The 20,085-nt window shown below is 33.2% G+C and overlaps 1 protein-coding gene across 1 annotated transcript in view; it reads left to right on the top strand.

Annotated features, from left to right (window-relative positions):
• Positions 1 to 20,085, top strand: part of CSMD1 (CUB and Sushi multiple domains 1) — a 990,707-nt gene that overhangs the window by 844,776 nt on the left and 125,846 nt on the right. The window contains exons 30-36 of the mRNA XM_042877582.1: positions 640 to 834; positions 4,834 to 4,950; positions 7,491 to 7,604; positions 9,531 to 9,626; positions 17,136 to 17,339; positions 18,434 to 18,558; positions 19,145 to 19,241. Of these exons, the coding sequence (XP_042733516.1) occupies positions 640 to 834; positions 4,834 to 4,950; positions 7,491 to 7,604; positions 9,531 to 9,626; positions 17,136 to 17,339; positions 18,434 to 18,558; positions 19,145 to 19,241 (948 nt within the window). The remainder of the gene's footprint in view (positions 1 to 639; positions 835 to 4,833; positions 4,951 to 7,490; positions 7,605 to 9,530; positions 9,627 to 17,135; positions 17,340 to 18,433; positions 18,559 to 19,144; positions 19,242 to 20,085) is intronic.

The following is a 20,085-nucleotide window of genomic DNA, read 5'->3' as shown; positions in this document are numbered from 1 at the left end:
CCCTACCATTTTTTAAGATCATCTCAAGCATACGCTTTAAACAAAATCACTTCTAATACACATTTTTCTCCTTTCTCTTTTCTTTGTATTTTAATATGCCTTATGAATAAAATAACCTTGATAACATCAATGTCAACACTCACTTTGATTTAAAGATTTCTTAAATATTAGCTAATTCCAGAAAGTAACTTATGTGCTTGCTTCATTACCTGCAAAGCTCCAGCTACTAGGTGTTCTTAAGTACAATAAATAAAGTAAGAACGCACTTTAAAATTTTTAGTTATTCCATAGCATGACAGCTTTCTAACCATCTTTCTGATACTGAGTATACTGTTTAGTTTAAAAATATCATAGTATTAAGGTATGGATTCTAGAAATTACATTTTCTTCTGCACTACTATACTTCATGGAAGTCATTGAACCTTTGGGCAGTTCTGCTAACAATAGGTGGGAAAAAAAATGGTGCAGACTAGGTCTTTTCTTTGTGATTTTCTTGTCCACATAGCCAATTTTATGCAAATATTCATGATCTTGTAAACATATAGGAATGGGAAAATGACTGACTGGAAACAAAACCATGAAAAAAAAAAAAAATTAAGTTGAAAGTGTATATAGATTTATTTTCATTCACTTCAACAGAAAAGCCACGGGAAGCTTGTTTTGATCCTGGAAACATCATGAATGGAACAAGAATTGGAACAGACTTTAAGCTTGGTTCAACTATTACTTACCAGTGTGACTCTGGATATAAAATTATTGATCCTTCAACTATTACATGTGTAATTGGTACAGATGGAAAGCCAGCATGGAACAGAGCACTGCCATCTTGTAATGGTATCTACCATTATCTTACCATTTCTCTTGTCTCCTCACTGTTACTGAGTATATTACTTGTTTTTTTTGTCATGTACAGTGGCACATGCAGTTCTTTGGGGGACAGACTTAGAGACATTGATGGTTGTGTGTAGCAGAGATAGGTAAAACCTAATGCAGGTTCTTAGTTGATGTCCTTCGAGCGTGGGCCTGAAAATACAGAAGACATTACATACAGAGATGTATAAACATACACACATACGCACATCCACATATAATCTAAACTTGTCTTTTAAGATGCAAGCAGAATATTTACAGCATTATGGATTATGTCAACTTAAGGATGTGATGGTTTCAGCTGGAATAGAATTAATCTTCTTCATGGTAGCTGGCATGGTGCCATTTTAGATTTCTTATTAAAATAATATTTATAACATTCTAATGTTTTAGATATTACTGGGCAGTGTTTACACATGCATGCAGAAAAAGCAGGGAAGGAACACAACAAGAAGAGCTAGCTCAACCACATCAAAGAGATTTTCCACACAATATGGAGTCAACCATATTCAACCATGAAAACTGGGGGAGCTGACTAAGGAGGCTATTTCTCAGAGACTGGGCACTGATTGGCTGGTAGAGAGCAGTTGCATTGTTCATCACTCATTTTGTTTCTTCTTTTTTTTTTTCTTCTTTATTTTTGTTTGTTTTTCTTTATTTTTTCATCTTTCTTCTTTTCCTCTTTTTCCTTCTTATTAAACTGTCCTTATCTCAATACATGAGATAAGGATATAATACATGAGTTTTCTCCCCAATCCCATTGGGGGATTGAGCAGACATTGTGTTGTGCTTAGCTGCCTACTGAATTAAGCCACAAAAAGGGAAAGGCATGGAGGCTGTGGAATTATTTTGTAACCAAAATAGAAAAACATGGAATGGAGAACCCAGAATGAAGAAGAAGTATGCAACTTTATTTTCAAGCATTTTAGATAAGAGAAATAGGTTATTAGCTGGAAGCTAAGCAGAATTTCTTACAAGGAATAAAATTAATTTTACTATTTATATTATTATGATCGTATACCTATCATTACTGTATATGCCTATCATCATAGATGAATTAGTTATACATAATTCTGAGACGTAACATCAAGTTTCTCCCTCAGTGAATAAAATTCTCATTCCAAGGTGACAATTAGTGATGTCTATTTTAAATTTTCTTGTTATGTCCAAAGAAGCAGAAATTAAGAAATGAATGATCGGGTATCTTCGTGCTCTTACATCTGAGTGAAACTATAAACTGGAAAACATCCAACACAAATTGTTTAACTTTTATCAGAAAATTAGTATGACATAGGAGTCTACTGTTTGTATCTTTGCAAAAATAACCAGTATCAAATATACAGAATTGCCTATGCAGTAATGATATTCTAAAATACTGTTGAAAAAGGGAGAATTATCATATTAAATTGAATTGATTATACTGAAAAGATGGAAAAGAGTTTATACCGGTAGCAAGATTGTTTAAAAATTTGCTTTGACCATTAGATGATATACTGTTTTTTATTCTTTATACGTTCTGATAAGGAAAAAAATCAATTACCCCAAAAATAAAGATTTTTCTTTCTGGTTTGAGCTTGGTCTGGCATTTAAGGTAAGCACTGTAATGGTTTAGATCATGGATGTCCAACCTTTTACCTTGCCCGGGCCTCACTGATTGAAGAGGAACTGTCTTGGGCCTCAATTCTAAAGTCACCCTGAAAGTAATGCCTCCTTTTATTTCTGCGGAAACTAATGCAAGGAGCACAATAGCTCTATTTTATAGAGCAAATTCTCGACTACAAAATGCTTTTTGTCAACACAGTCATTGCTGTTAATTCTGAACTTTCACCAACAATGAACAAGAGCTTGCATGCTGTGCTCATTAAAAATCTACAGCAATGGAGGTGACCCACTGTTGCTGTCATTACTGCTAAAATGCACTGCCCGCTTCCTTACTGCACTCACAGCACTGCTTGGTCTCCATAAATATTCAGCAAGCATTGATAAATGTCAGTGGGTGCATTTTTTTTTTTTCTGCATGGAGAAATCAATTTTCACACCTTTGCTTTATACTTGCTTCCATGTCTGATAGCATTTACTTGCTTTATACTTGGTTCCATATCTGATGTCTCTCTGCTGCCATCTGTCATATGACAACAAAATGTAATGGAATATTGCCAGGAAAGGTCAACCTCTATTGCTATACTATGTCTGATTTTGTGGGCAACATAATAAACTAGGAGGCATTATGTTCAGAACAACCCTCATAAAATATTTGATATAGTAAGAAAAGTAGAATTAAAAAAAGAAAAGAGAAAGAAGAAGTAAGAAAAAAAAAAAAAATAAAAAAAAAAAAAAAAAGAAGAAGAAAACTTATTTTAATCTTTAATATTTTTTATGTAAACAAAAAGCAGCGAAAAAAAACTAGTGGGATATATGGCCTTGTTTTTGTGAAACGAATGCATCAGTATCTGGTTCAATTGTCACTGTCTGCAATTCTCAGTGAGTTCTCGAAGTGTTCGTCAGAGATTTTTGATGAAATGTTCTTCTGTGCTTCAGCCTTGAAATAGTCACAAATGTACTTACTGCCAAAAATGATGACATGAATAAGGTGTGATTGTGAAGTGTGGAATGTTTTTCTGTGATAGAATAGGGCTTGTAAAAGGCACAGTCAGATTTGTGAATTGAATATCTGATTGCTGCTCTAAACACTCAATTTGAAAATACCCAGTAACATATTTGTGTTGACTGAAAAGAGAGCTGAAATACACCAAAAAAAAAAAAGAAAAGAAAAAGAAAAAGATATGTTTTTCTTTTTGCAACCTTGAACCATGTTCTCAAATTCTTTTGTCAAAAGAAAAGGCAAGCTGCTTTTTTTTTTTTTTTTTTTTTTTTTCCTTCCTGTTTTGACTGTGTCTAGCCAATGAATCAAAATGCATACAGTTTCTTCTAGTATTTGAGTCAGCTCAGGTTTATGTGCCCTGCTCAGGTTTATATGCCCTGGTTGCATCCCAGACTGCATTAATAGTGGAAATAGTGGATTGATGTTTGGCTGCTGCTGAGCAATGGTTATGCTTCTGGGGTCGGGCAAGTCTGCTTGGCGGGGCAGAGTAACAGCGCAGGGCAGATGGCGTGGAGCAGGGGCCAGGCCTTGTTGCCAGGTTGCATGTGGCCTGTGGTCCACAGATTGGACATGTATAGTTTAGATCATAATCAAAACTACTGAAATTATTATGAAGTGCTGTGTACTGTTTAATCTTGACCAATGGGAGGGAAAGCAAAAGACAGACACAGTAGTAACAACTATGTTCATTATACTTAAATCAAGATTTCAAAAGGATAGTCACCAATAATGTGAAATAATTTGCTGTGGGATCCTGGTTCAAATTCTGTGTGATGGGGAAAAATAAAGCATGCTGACTTTATCGTAAGTTCTGAGAAAGATCAGCTCCATCTCTTAGTATTTACTCTAAGTTTTATTTATTTATTTTTTTTAATGGAAACAGATGAGAGACTAATGTGAAGTATGAATGAAATGCATACAAAAGTGTGTGAAGTGTTTGTCTTCAAATTAGCTTTACAGAGGAAATAATTGAAGAATTTTAATATGCATATCTGCATGTTAGAAAAAGCAAGGCAATTTAAGCATATGTTCACAAAGTGTGGCATTCTGTGTAGGGTGCTGTTAACGTATCTGTGTATTTCTCTGAGACCCAAGGTAACTGCATTACGCCACTTACATATGCAGCAGTAACTACTACCGTACTTTGAAAACTGAACTCTTATATTCCAATTTTAAAGCAATTTTAATAAAAATTGTGTTCTTGGAAAGAGCTATTAAATCAGTCTTTACAAACGAAACAAGCAAGCAAAAAGCACTGAGCTATTGCTTTGTAATGTAGGTTTTCTTTCATTTTCAGATTGAGCTAATATAGATAGGGATGGATGGAATTCATATAACATTTTTTTCTGTTTTCTTTCCAGCACCATGTGGAGGACAGTACACAGGATCAGAGGGGGTGGTTCTATCACCAAGTTATCCTCATAATTATACTGCTGGGCAGACTTGCCATTATTCAATAACAGTACCTAAAGAATTTGGTAAGAATATGTTCTACCGACTTACCAATCATTAATAATTGTTCTAGAGTTCAGATATCATTTATGTGAAATAGTGACTCTAGATTTGAAATAAATTGCAAATTGGCTATAAAAAAAATAAAAAGTTATCAACAAAGAAATTGATTCTAGAATTTTCACATTAATTTCTCCCTTGGGTGATCAGCAGACTTCAACAAAGCAAGCAGTGTCCACAAATACATCTGCACAGGACATACTTCCAATAGCTATTGTTAAATAATAATAAAAATGTATTTTAGTATTCTATCAAAAAAAAAAAAAATACTTCATATATCATATAAAAGTTTAGTAGTGTTTAGTTTAATAGTGTTTTAGGGATGGGAGTAACAATGTCTTTGCAATTTATATTACAGAAATGTTTAAAAATGGTTTTCTTTTGTTTTGACTTTCCTTCAAGAGAAAGTGAAATTTGATAGAATTGTCTCATCCCATTCAGTGGGTTGTGAGGAAAGTGTATCTTTGGAATCCCCTGAGTAGGGCACTCCCTGCTCAGCAGTGATCGCCAGAGCAATGGCTACTAATTGAAATGAGTAAAAGTTTAAGAGGAAAAAGATGAAGAGAGTAAAAGAAAGAATGAGAGACAGAGAAAAAAGATCTGTATTGAGGAGTTCCAGCATCGGCCCGTTGGAATCAGAGAAGGGATGGGTGGGGGTGCAAGTGCTTCTCCCGAGATCAAGGTTTCAAACCAGCAGAATGCAGACAGCAAAAAAATGATCCAAAATTCTCTCAGGCTTTCTTTTTTGTCTGCTGGGTTTGCAGGTGCACTGATGCAATGTTGTAAACAAGTGAGTTCACAATAACAAGTTTATCAAAAATAAGTTTGTCACAAAAAAATTTCTCATGGGAAAGTAGACCTGTTTTTGGACAAAGACAAGCCTTTGATTTGTTGTCATGGCAATGGCCTTGAAGTGCTGAAGATCTACCAAGCATATTGCAGAAAGTCAGAAAGTGTTTTTTGTTGATCTTTTACAGGATTGTAATTCTTTTTTCTTCTTGGAATTGTATAGGATGTGAGAAAATAGCCAGTAGAAGTGAAAGATGCTGGAACATACAAAAGGGGTCAATCAAGTCATTTAGCATTATTAGATTCTTGGGACAATGATTACAAGGAAATGTTATTAGAACTTTACTTAGTGACAAATTCATCTGATGACAGACTTGATTGTACAGTGTTCTTGACTAAAATTCTTGATTGCATGTTGTAAGTAAAGGAGGACACTTTGTTCCAGAAGTATATAGTAAAAGAACAAATGGTAGTAGTCACAAGCTGAGCACAGCAAATTCTACCTGGACATGAAGAAAACATTATTCACCATGGCAGTGATTGAAGTACAGGTCGCTTGGATAAGATTAGGATTCTCAAGTTTTGTCAATTTTCAAAACTTTATCAGAAAAAGGCTTCAACAATTCTGATCTAACTTCTAAATTAGTCCTGCTTTTAAAAATTAGGAGGTTGGAATACATGTTTAAGAATAAATAAATAAATAAATAAATAAACTTAACAAAAAATTAGAAAATACTGTCTGATACAAGCTGTACATAAAATGATGCATAAGTGCTGCATCAAAGTTCTATGATTTTTTTTTTTTTTTTTTTTTTTTTTGAGTGAATCTGGAATAGGTGTAACTTTAAAGCAGGTTCCTCCTTTATCAAGAAAATATGGATAGCTGTTGCGATTAAATAATATTCTTACTGGTTAATTTTACTGGTTAATTACTTCATGTTTGTATTGCTGACTGATACTTGATTCATTTGATGTTCATTAATATTTACAACTATTTCATATTTACAAATAAGAAATGTTGTATAATTACTTGATTTATTTTTTAATACACTTTAAATTGGTTACAGTTGAGGGTCAAATTGAGTGTAGCAATATTCCAAGAACAGTAATGTGTTGATGTTTTTATTATTTGGTCAGTTTTCATGTTTGTTGTTAAAATGAATATTAATGAAAACGTACAAAAAAGTAGGCAATTCAATGTTTAAATCATCTTGCTCATACTAAAGCTGGTTAAGCAACTAATCATGTGTGACAGTAGATGCTCACAAATAATTGCTAAGGTTGTTAATGAAATTTTAGTTGAAAATAAAATCCTTTTTCAATATTTTACTTTCTTATTTTATAGGTAGTTACACAATGAGGAATAAGACTTTCTTTTGACTGGAAAGTGTGCTTTTGGGGAGAGTGTTTCAGTTTTTCCTTATTTTTTAAATAAAAACAAAAATAGTTTTTATTTAAAAAATAAGGAAATACTGAAGAGCATACCAAATTCATACCACTGAAGTTTAAAGCAACATTTTATAATGATAAATTAAGCTTCTCACCTTTCCTGAAACTTGGAAAAAATTAATGAAGGAATCCACTGATAACTAAGACAAGCAGTAATATTTAATTACATTTGGGTTTAAAAAATAGATTATTTTCTCTTTTGTTCTCTTTCTTTCTCATTGTCTTCACCTTTTTCTTTTTTTTTTTTTTTTTTTTTTTTTTAATATAGTTGTGTTTGGACAATTTGCCTATTTCCAAACAGCTCTGAATGATGTGGCAGAATTATTTGATGGAGATAACTCTCAAGCTAGACTTCTTAGTTCACTGTCTGGATCCCATTCAGGTAAGAAATAATGAAAATATGAATATATGTTTCTTGCAGAGTTTTGTCTGGAAGAATTCCTGAGAACATTCTGAATTTATTTGGGAATATAATAATAAAGTCAGTAGAAGAGAATCTCAAGGGAAATGGATGAGCTAAAAACTTTGGAACATGACATTTTTCTGAAACATATGTTTTAGGCAAGAGCTGATCACTTGGATGATTGGAGGAATAATTGAATGGAATTCTCTATCTTTCTGTAAGAGGGCAGATCCTGTGGTACAACTATCTTCCCTGCCTCTAAACATCTACTTTTTCCAAATGCCTAATTTAAACACAAATTGCTTGTATTCATAAAATGCAATTATCTGGACTCAAATGCGCACTTAGACTAAAAAAAGACCACCTGTTGTGTTCAGGTAAAAATAGCAAAATTTGACCTTATGAAATGATAATTAAACAGATTTCAGCATGGCCAAAATTTCTGTCTCTGCATATTTAATGACTACGTTCTTTTCAATGGAATAATATAAAAATATTTCTGCAGAGCAGTATGGTTTTTTTTTTGTTTTGTTTTGTTGGTTTTTTTTTTTTTGTCATACAGACCTAGTATTTAGGAGAGTTTCTTGCATGTTTCTTCTATTCTTAAAATTTAATTTAAAATATTTTCATTGCTTCTTGGTATTCTCTGTGAGTAATGGGGGAAGTTTTCCCTTTTAAAGGAGTATATAGTTAAGGGAACATATCTATTCAATTTATAGGAAACCTTTTATTATTTGAAAAATTCAGCTCATCCTTTTCGTGTAGTGAATCTTGCTATTTGCCTCGTAAGAGGAGTTAATGTATTTATTTTCAAATTTGCGTAACCATTGGCAATATTTCAACAGGAAAATGCATTTACTTTTAAGTTTTAAAATTTGAAGATGAGAACTCATCTGTGCACCCAATTTTACTGCATTATGTATTTTCTTAAAAAGTCAAAATTAATGTATATATCCACAGCAGACATTTGAAAATAACTGAAGGGAGTTTAAACTTGTGATTTGTACTTATTCATGATGACGTGATTTGCATTGCTTTAGGATTGGATTTTGTTAACTTAAATCAGTAGAGATGCAATAATATAAAACTAAGCCAAGCTAAGTGAAGGAATTGTCAATGTTATTTAGACAACTATCTGAGATATATTTACTAAATTATTGTTCATTTCAGTAGAACTTCTTAAAATTGTTGATACAATTTCTTAAAAGTGTTGATACAATCCAACCCAAATATAAACATTTGAAATAGCAACTTTACAGTGGAAAAGTACTTCAATTATTTATGTAGTGTTTCATTAGTAAGCATTTATTATGATTACGGACATATAGAGAAGGAGTGAAACAAAGAATATTAAACATCTTTATTAGCTATCAATTCAGTATATGAAATTTGAAATGTTTTTATAAATACTATACTGTAATGTAATATGTGGCCATATTTTTTATTGAAGCAACTATACTATATAAATTCATTTCCTCTGTTGTTAATTGTTAAATTATAAACATTACATAAGGATCTGTTGTTACAGCTTTAAAATCCTTTTCACTATTTAATGTGTTTTGGAAAATGAAGTAAGCTGTCAGTCACAGAAAAATTTGACCAAAATTTTTTCTAATGATTTTAGCTTTTAATGGTAGTGACAGACTCCAGAAAAATAATTTGGAGATCTACTTCCAGGAATTGCAATAGATGTCAGAAAGTTTGTGAATGATCAAGTCTTTTTAATCTGATCAATTTTTAAGCCTTCAATAATAAATTTCATTTTATGCATTCTGACTTACATTTTCCTTAAAGGAAAAGAAAAATATAAACTGTATTTTAACAGTACATTTGTTTACATATGTAGTGAAGAGTTACAATTTGTTTCTATTTTGCCTGTTTAATTTATTTTATTTCCCTTTATAGGAGAGACATTGCCTTTGGCAACATCTAATCAAATTCTTTTGCGATTCAGTGCTAAGAGTGGGGCATCAGCAAGGGGGTTCCATTTTGTTTACCAAGGTAATGCATGTCGTCTTTTGGTGGAAGATACTGATACAGGTCTTTCGAAGTGTATAATTCTGTAAACTTCTTAGATCTTATTATTTATTTGAATAAAAGTGTAGTCTTAACCTTTTTCCAGACATCAGGAACTTCTTCTGGACCAGTGAGAACAGACTGGCTCCATAATGGCAGTCATCCCTGATTAATCCTCTCTTATCATGGATTTGAGTATGGTCCAGACTTTCTCAGGATTCCATGGTCTATTGTTCCCTTAACTGCTGACTGTCATGTTAGAATACGTAGTACATGATATGAACTCTGAAGACAAGGCAAAAAAGACAATGCTTAAATCTTTTCTGTATCCTTTATCACTAAGCTGTTCAACTCTCTTTCCTGAAGTATCAACTTACCCATATTAACATGCCTAACCTGCTGACCTGTAGACATTTCCTCTAATGTCCCTTGCTAGCTTTAGGCTTAGATTTTCCTTTTTTTATATATTTTTTATTTTTTTTATTTAATGACTAAGTTCATTTCAAGGGGATAATATAAAAATATTTCTGCACAGCTGTATGCATTTTTTTTTAGTCACACAGTGTATAGGAGATTTTCATTGCAATTTTAAGATTTTCATTGCTTCTTGATATTCTCTGTGAGTAATTGGGGAAATTTTCCCTTTTATAGTTAAAAGAACATAAGTATTCCTGTTTTACTGCCAGTCCTTACTTCTATTTTTGGTGTGCTCATTTTTTTGTGTTTAAATAGTTCTGAAAGTTTCATTGCTTTTTTTTTTTTTTTTTTTTTTTTTTTTACCTTCATTTGTGAGTGGCTACCCAGGTTGTAGTTATTTATTTGTCTACTAGAAGGACCTACTAAATCTAGTCAATATTTTACTTAACTAAAATTAGTAGGGACAGGATCATATAACTTTTTTCATCAAAACATAATGACATATTATATTTGCATACATCTTCCAGCAATACTGTGTTAGATGTAAGTGACTAGATTGCTGTGCTCTTGATGGGACACATATTTTTTCTGATGAAATTTTTGTCTGAGATGAAATTAAAAACATGCCACTGAGTAGTGTATGAAATAAGCACTGTAAATGTGACCTACAAATGTTAATTGCACTTTAGAGTTTAATAAATACTTAAAAATACAACCAGTGAATTTGCTACATGATATCAATTTTTCCAACAATTTCCAGTTTATAGTCAGATTTTATTATAATAGACACTGAAAATAGGTCCTGCGGTTAGGATGAAAAGATATGCGGTTACCAAAGACTAAATAAAACAAAAAGTTAACTAAAAACAGAATGTAAATTGTATGCATTTGTACTTGATTTTTGTCCCAGCAAACAGTTGTCCCACCTAATTTTAGTTACAGTATTAAAAATGTTTCATTTTCTAGCGAAAACAAGAGACAATATATTTTGGTTTTGTTCTACACTGACAGGGCACAGATCACTAGCAAAGTCTTAGAGGTTACGCTGTTATGAGAAGCTCTGTTACATTCACCTAAACAGCTATCCCCTAGAAGTACTGTCCATTTCAGTTTTCTCATGACATGAATAAAAATAAAATGTATTGAAGTACTTCTAAAAATCTGAGCTCTGGGTAGGTACATATAGCATAATTTTGTTGAAACAACTGTGCTTCAACATATTTTGTCACTTATAGTTTGAGAGAATTTGTTTGAAATTAAATGTATATTGCTGTAGAACAATAAGTTTCCTGTTGAGCATAATGGTATGCCTCATTTCAGTCACTTATTTGGACTACATTTATTTTTAATAACTCAAAGAAATTGGATTTTAACAAAAGACTATTTAATAAGATAACGAGTTAGTGATGTTTAATAAAATCTCATTCCAAGGGTTGTTTTCTCATGTTTCAAAGTACATGATCACATTTCCGTTACTGCCTGATTCCTAGCATTTTAAATACTCCAGAGAATGACATCCACTCTCACACTGAACAGAGTAATCTGGTCTGCAAAGTCAGTCACTTTATTTATCACCTTCTGTTTCAGGTTGACTTTCTTCCCTTCTCTCATTTCCAGTGGGCTGATTTCAATTTTGTTTCATAGTAGCATGAAACATTTACTAAAAGATGGAGGATAATTACTGTAGAAAAAAGAATGTGTGATGATGGAGCTTGAAAAGTCTGCGTTGCCAGTGCTATAGGCAAAAGATAGAAGGAAGACTAGAGGGGGAAACATTAAATCTTGGACTATTTCACATTCTGTTTTGAGCTAGCAACAGATGAGATTTAATTCAGATATAATGGCTTTTGCAATGCTCCTTTCTCAAAAACTTCTTTTTAGTTGTGTATCTCATCAGCTTGTGCAGTTCTTTTTATCAGATGACCACATTTCCTGGTATATCAAAAAACAGGTAAAGAGTAATATCAGTAATATCAGACTGAATACCCATTCTTTCATAATATTTGGGTCATGTATGTGGAAATGTGATACTAAGAACAATCCATTTAAGAAGAATGGATTATTTTGGAGAAGGCACAAGGAAGTGGGTGCCTTATATTATGCTTGTTTTTCTGTTGCAATGTAATCTGAGAAACTGTAGTACATATTTTTATATAGCTTATGCTGCAGAAATAATGAGAGTTATTTCCCTAAAAAGCAAGGTAATGAACTTTCTACCTATGCCGTCACTAATGATTATTTTTTTTAATCCTTATTTGTTTTACTTGCTCCACTATACAGTTATGTGAACTAGTTTATGAGATCAATAGAGATATTAAAGTAAGCTAGTAAGAAAGCTTGTGTACTAGAATAATGAAGAACTATGGAAGAAAGATGAAGGGGAACAAGAATAAAATAAGGATATAACTTTAACAATTAAATTGACCTCATCTGTGACAAGAATAAAATACTTACCCACATAATTACTGCTGCGTGTAATTGGGGAACAGAGTTATGACAGTTGGAGTTCCCTAAGGGATTGCCACGAAGTATTTTGGTTTACAGTGTGTTTTAAGGATATCTGAAACTGTAATGCATTTTGCCATAGATTTCTTATATCTTTATTATTTATTACTTATTATCTATAATAATATATATCTATAATTAAATCAAAACTCAATTCTAGGAAGTTATGTCTGGCTTATATTACATTTCAGTGTTGTCAGTGAAAAGTACTCTAGGAATGCTGATGAGATAGAGTCAGGATAGGTCATTATAGCCCTTTAAGGATGACAGGTAAGGGGGGGACAAATGTCATGCTTAAATTTTACTTAGCAGACTTTTGTGGAAGGAGGTCATGAACTATTATGTGATGCTCAGGTACAACTTCCTCTGAAACTAGCGTAAACAACTATGCCAAACTTCCACCACTCAGAGTAGCACATCATGCCAAAGCACACATATTTAAGACAATAACAACACCTTAAGGCAGGAGATGCTGCTGGAGAGGTTGCTAAGTAGGCACTCCATGACATATGAGCTGCACCTCTAAAGATACTGTAGTCTGTCTCACAATGAGCTGAGAATATTTCTGAGGTTTTGTTGTCCTGTGAAAGACTTACAGTGCAGTGGAGTAATGTTTCTGACAAAGTGTGGTCGATGGGTGACCCATGCTAAGAAAAAAGTGATAGGAACACCTGAAGTGTTCTCACAAGTGAGAACATAAGCAAAGTGAAGCAAAGGAAAAGCAAGAAGAGAAAAGAGTATCCTGTACTGCTTTTCACCTCAGTGGAGAAACTAGGATGACTGTAAGGAAGGAGGGTGGTAGGCATTTGACTGAAGTTGAACCTGGGGAGAAGGAGGGAAAACTGTCCACTTAGGGGATTAGTTGACTTTTTGTGTCCTCCTTTTCCTGAACACTTTAATCAGTGGTCAGAGGTTTGTGTTAACTGGTAATAAATTCAGTTAAGTAGAAGTTTCTTGAAGAAAAACCTGTTTATTCATGGCATGATTGGGAATGATATGTCTTGAGCAAAATTCTCTTGGTGCAGTCTCAGGGGGATATATTCATTCCTAATTGTGTGGTAAATATAACATTTGTATGTTACATTTATATGAAACACATTTCATCACCTAGTCAACTGGGGAGTCATTATACACTTAAAAAAAAAAAAAAAAAAAAAAAAAAAAAAAAAGTTTTAATAAAATTGTGCTTGCCCAGTAGACCATCTGATAGAGAAAATGAAAGAACTAAAAAGAGCAGGCTGAGTCAGTTGAATTGATCTGCCAGGCTGTATTTGGTCTCTAGGTCATGATCAGAAAAAAGAACAGTGATGTAAAAATCCTTAAGCTACAGTTTCATCTTTATTCTTTCACAACAACTCCTTGCCATGCCTAGAACTGTAGAACTTAAAACTGTAGGCACAACCAAGTTTCTTAATACTCAATTTTCAAGATACTTGGGTCCTGTTAAAACATCAATAACAAAATCCCATTGATTTAAACAGTCAGAATAATAGAATTTACTGGACAGAGAAGTGATTTGTTTACACTGGTTGAAGTATTTAGACATTTGCAAGATTGAAAAATGTATTTGCTTTTGTTCTGCAGTAGCCTATTGTGTAATTATCATTCCAGCAGATTTCACCTCTGCCCATTTTTTTCAGTCTTGGATTAATCTTGTAACTTAGGGTTTCGAGACTAAAATCTTCTGCAGTCATCTAGTCTATTGATTTAGAAAAAAATAAAAATAAAAATACTATATCTATATGATTTTGCCTTACAAATCAACCTATGGCATATTAATGAAGAGAACTTGTGTTGTACTGTTGTACTGTTATTATTACTAAGACCGATAATATTGAAATGATCTTTTAAAAAGCTTTTATCTGCACTTACTAGTACTTGTGTAAACTTAACTGTTTTTCTCAGTGGAAATGTGAAAAACTGATACAAAATCATGTTAGATAAACACAATTACTGCCAATATTCTACTTAAATGTTACATGTTTCATGCTAGATTTAAGATAGGATTGATTTCAATTGATGTTCTATGTCCAAGTTGAAAATAAGTGTTAATTTTCAGAGAAGACACCAGTACTTGAAATTATTACACTTCAATAATTGTTATTCTGATGTCACGGATTTGACCAGATCAATCTATGTCCGTGACAGGGGCGACAGGCCTCTGCCTTCCCCCCCCCCCACCCCAGTCCCACAAAATGGGAAGGAAGGAAGGGAGGAAAAGAACAGCGGCAACAATCTATGGAGGAAAACTTATTTTACTATAATATTGGAATACAAGATAACACAATAGATACAATTTAATTGCAATTGAGATGAATAAATCAGACAAGATGAGAGAGAGAGAGTTCCCGGGACCGATTCAAACCTGAAAAGCTTGGAACGGCCAGGAAAGCACCCTCCAGCACCCACTGCCAGGCAGCAAGAGAGCGCCCCCCCCACCCGGAAGGGCCAGATCCCGTGACTGCTGTAATGTACAGGGATAGGTAGCTGGGATTGGGCAGTGACACTTCAATGCCCTGTACACTACATGATGTTTTGATGTGGAATACTGAAACCCAAAAACAAAAAAACAAAAACAAAAAACATAGAACCATGACATCTGATTAGAACAAATGACAGAGCAAGAAAAAAAGACAATATGAAAATAAGTATATATAGGTTCCACATATCTTTTCTGTTATTTAGTAGCCAGGGTAGTTGAAAAGATATTGTATGGATGTTAATGAATAGAAAGAAATATTGTTCTTTTTAAAGGCCAGCAAAAATAGATACATTTAAGTATGTAAAATAAAATGATTCTGCTTATGCTATTTTTAAAATAGGTTAGTGAATCAAAAACACTGCTTTTGAGAATGCCAGAAATGAAGTCTAAGCCCTATTTAAAACTTTTTATGCACATTAATATCTAGATGCAGTGAGCAACGAAGCTGGTGAGGGGGCTTGAGCATAAGCCTTATGAATGGCTGAGGGAGCTGGGATTGTTCAGTATGGAAAAAAGGAGGCTCAGGAGAGACCTTATTGTTCTCTGTAACTACATGAAAGGAGACTGTTGTGAAGGTTTGCCTCTTTTCCCACATGACTAGAAATACGGCAAGAGGAAATGTTGTGCCAGGAGAAGTGCAGGTTGGATGTTAGGAAAAATTTATTCTCCAAAGAGAGGTCAGGTGCTGGAATGGGCTTCTCAGGGAGGTGGTTGAATCACCATCCCTGGAGGTGTTTGAAAAACATTTAGATGTTGTACTAAAGGACATAGTTTAGTGAGGGGAATGTAAGTGGTAGGTGACCTTGAAGATCTTTTCCAACCTTGGTGATGATTCCCTGAAATTAATTCTTGGCAATACTAAACTGATCAAACAAAGCTTCTGAAGATGTCACTCACTCAGAATACATATTTGTGTTACTATTAATGAGATTATTTTTATGTACATTAGTTTTATCAAAGTCTAGATATGATATTGCACATAATTATATTTTTTCTGTAAATACTTTTTTTTTAAATTGTAGCAGCTATTGGCTAACTACAAAATCAAAAGTAGAAAGAACAAGTCTAGTTCACAAACGCGTACACAGTGACAAGAGTCAAGAAATACAAAAAATGCTTGCTGTAAGGAAATAGTTATAAATAAGCAACCTAAAGGGGAAATAAATAAATAAATAACCAGCATGAGTTTCTAATTGATTTTATTATTTTGCTCTATAAATGTTGTTTACAAGTTTTAACTGTTTAAGCATCACAACAGGTTTGTGAATTCTCAGGAATTCTTTGTAAAAATAATTATTATAAGGTTTGTCATTGGAATGTTGTCCACTATGACAAATCAAATAATGATTTAATATTGCATAGTTTTCATATCCAATATAGTATAATATTTCTCCTTGCTTTAATAAGAAGCCAAAGTTTCCACATTTAATAAATAAATTAGGTGATAGGTATCAGTGTCCTGTAAGTGAAGAAGGCAAATGAAGTATCCATTGATATACTGGAGGTTTTAATTTCTACATGTCTTGCCTCCTGAGCTGACACAGCACTTAGATGTGATGAAGTGCTCTCATCATGTGGCTGTCACAGCCCAAGTTTATAGAATCATAGAGCAGTTTAAGTTGGAGAGTACCTTTAAAGATCATCTAGTTCCAACTCCCCTCTATAGGCTGCCCAGGGCTGCATCTGCCCAAAACCCTGAGTGCCTGCACAACGTCTCTGGGATACGTGTTCCAGCATCACACCAGCCTCCAAATAAAAAAATTCTTCCTAATGTTAAACCTAAATATCTTCTCTTGTCAATCACTATCAGACCATGTAAAAAGTCAATCCCCCTCATGTTTGTGAGCTCCCTTCAAGTACCAGAAGGCTCCCAGGCTACTCTTTTCCAACCTAAACAAACCCAAGTTTGGCTAATGGACATGAAAACATTAGGCCAGGGTTTGATATGACATTAACAAAGCAAATAAAAGGAAGAAATAGAACTTCACTACTTCCAACAAGAAACAATATGCATATTTAATAATCTCCTTGTGTTTTAGATGATGATTGTCATTTGACTTCATGGCATTTTTCTTTCTGTTTTGATGCAGCCGTTCCACGCACAAGTGATACACAGTGTAGCTCAGTTCCAGAGCCTAGGTATGGAAGGAGAATTGGCTCCGAGTTTTCAGCAGGCTCTGTTGTTCGTTTTGAATGTAGTCCTGGATATCTGCTGCAAGGTTCAAAAGCTATCCGATGCCATTCTGTACCTAATGCCTTAGCTCAATGGAATGATACAGTACCAAGCTGTGTAGGTAAGTAATTACATTTAAACTCATCTGTTATGTCATGTATGTCTTTGAATTAGAGTTCAGGAACTATATCAGAAAATAGTATTTAACAGTCATTCACTCTCCTTCGATTAATATCAGTCATGCCCAATTTAAAAGAGCAGTGTTCCATACCAAAAAGTAATTGAGAACCAGCTGGCTGGTAGGCAGTATAGTGTTTCATATAATGACTTATATTATATGAACAAGTGAGATGCACATTTTCTTGAACATTCATTATTTTCATGACTCATCCACAGCTTGAAATACAGGACAGATTTTAATTCTCCAAAAGTGTCTTAACCTTTTTTAATATTCAGTATTCGTGTGCTTCTATCACACACAGAATGGTTATATCTTTTATTTTTTTCGAGTGAAACATAACATACAATGAAAAATGACAGCTCTGTTAAGTTTAGCTAATTTTCTAGTTTATCAACAGGCCTCCAATGGGATATTTGACACTTTGTTGTCCTTGTAAATGTTCAGAGATTTTCTTCACCCTTCATTGGATTTGTATCCAAAGCTCAATAATATTCATAGGAATCTACCATTCAATTAATTGGAGTGTTCTAAAAATAAGTGTAGGTGTCCAGTTTCCTGTGTATTCTGTTTTTGCTTAGCTTAGTTCTGTTTTCTGGAACTATAAAGAAGCAATTCCATATAAGGTAAAAATATATGTGATATACCACACCGTTTTACCAGCTAAGTACAATGTTAAAACTATCCTAGGCTGTAGGTAGATTCACAGGATTTATGTGAATCAAGATTGCGTTTAATGTTATGATTTAACAGTTATTTGTTGCTATCTGCTGGTAAGACATGACTAGCTGCTAGGTTTTTCTAAGGTTTTTCAAAATGAAGTTCACTTTGGAGTGGCTCGTTAGTACAAGATGTATCTGAATACTGCATATTGTTAATGATTTAGATAACATTACTTTCTGAGTTCAACTCATTATTTAATACTTATGAATTTATAATAAGAAACAGTATTGTGATAAGTTATTTATACAGTTATTGTTACTTTTCTCTGAAATAGCTAAGGTTTTGTAATAATTCATAATAATGCTTTCTTTCAGTGCCATGTAGTGGGAATTTCACTGAACGGAGAGGTACTATTCTATCACCCGGTTACCCTGAACCTTATGGTAACAGCTTGAACTGTGTGTGGAAAATCATAGTGACTGAGGGATCAGGTATTCAGGCAAGTCTATATTCTGTCAAGCATGGAACATTAAGTTATTTGTATTTTAGTTTACGAAATAAATGTTTATTTCATTATAAGTGTCAGAAAAGAGTTACCAGATGCATCATTTTGGGGTTACTTTAAATATTTGTGCTCTGTTTTTCTCACTGTTGTTCTTTGCTTAGCTTTATTATTTACAGACGGCATGAGAAATAGTTAACAAGCAGCTTTATGTTTCAGCTATGCAAAATACTGAATACAAACTCTTCGATGTGATATGTGAATGCCAACCCTTTCTATCTGCTAGAATATTACTCGAGCACTTGAGAGGTCTTCTTTATCTTCTCCTTTGCACTTTGAGTAATTATTTTAAATCATACAACATATATGCAAAGTCTTCCTTAGTCACCTAGCGTCATATTCACATTTTCTAAAAGTTAAGTCAACTTAAAAAGTAACAGTTAATGTTTTGTTTACTTTTTATTATTACTATTATTGTTAGGACTTCTTTAATTATATTCTCTGTATTTCATTTTACTGTTTCTAGAACGTTTAAAAATACACAAGACTTGTTTGTTTAAAAATTTTTGGTGGCATTTTGCAGATCCAAGTCATCAGCTTTGCCACTGAACATAATTGGGATTCTCTTGAAATATATGATGGTGGAGATATGACTGCACCACGTCTTGGGAGTTTTTCAGGTAAGGACATGCTTTGATCTGAACATATAGACTGTTGGTGTGTGTGAAGCCATCACTGGTTCTCTTGTATACCCAAGAAGCCTGTTCACACATGTACACATTTGTATGGCATATTTTATGATATTATGAAACTCGTTGTAAGGAGGAGTGCTGTTTAGGTGTTGTAAATTTGTATCAATCTTGAAAGAGAGATTTTCAGAAACAAATATGCTAAATTGTTTAGCTTTCATTAGTGGGATTTAGTTGACAACAACTTTGAAAAAATGTGTTTTATTTAATCCGTATCTCCTATTCAAGGAATTTCCTTAGATAACTTTGATTTAGCTTATTCATTTTAGCTGTCCTTTTTGAAGAAAAAGATGAAGCATTCACAATTTATCCAAACTCACTGGACAATGGACTAAAAAAAAAGAAAACAACAAAACAAATCAACGTGATTGGGACATAGTAAACCATATCATTTCTTGTTTCACAAGTACGTTAGATACATATGCTTTTATTCCATTTTTATAAAACAGTTTTTATAGAAGAGTGTGTTCAATAAACCAAGCCAATCCAAGCCAAAACAAAACAAAACAAAACAAAAAAAACCAGATTAAGTCATGAATTATATCGTACTCTGCCAGAAGCCTGATCTAATTCTGCTGTAGCCAAATAATCTTGTGGAACATTTCTTCTCTTATGACTTCAGAAACTTTTAAAGAATAGATTTATACTGGATTGGGTATGCAGATTAATGATCAAATAAAATAAACACAATATATTTTGGGGGATATTTAGTTGAACAACTTAATATTGCATTTCAAATTTTACGTAATAAAATGTCATGTATTAAGTCTATGTA

This window comes from Lagopus leucura, unplaced genomic scaffold (assembly GCF_019238085.1).
Source record: "Lagopus leucura isolate 7727_CA_CO unplaced genomic scaffold, USGS_WTPT01 Super-Scaffold_73, whole genome shotgun sequence".
Lineage (NCBI taxonomy): Eukaryota > Metazoa > Chordata > Aves > Galliformes > Phasianidae > Lagopus > Lagopus leucura.
The sequence above is the reverse complement of the archived record's forward strand: the minus strand, read 5'-3'. Positions and strand labels throughout refer to the sequence as shown.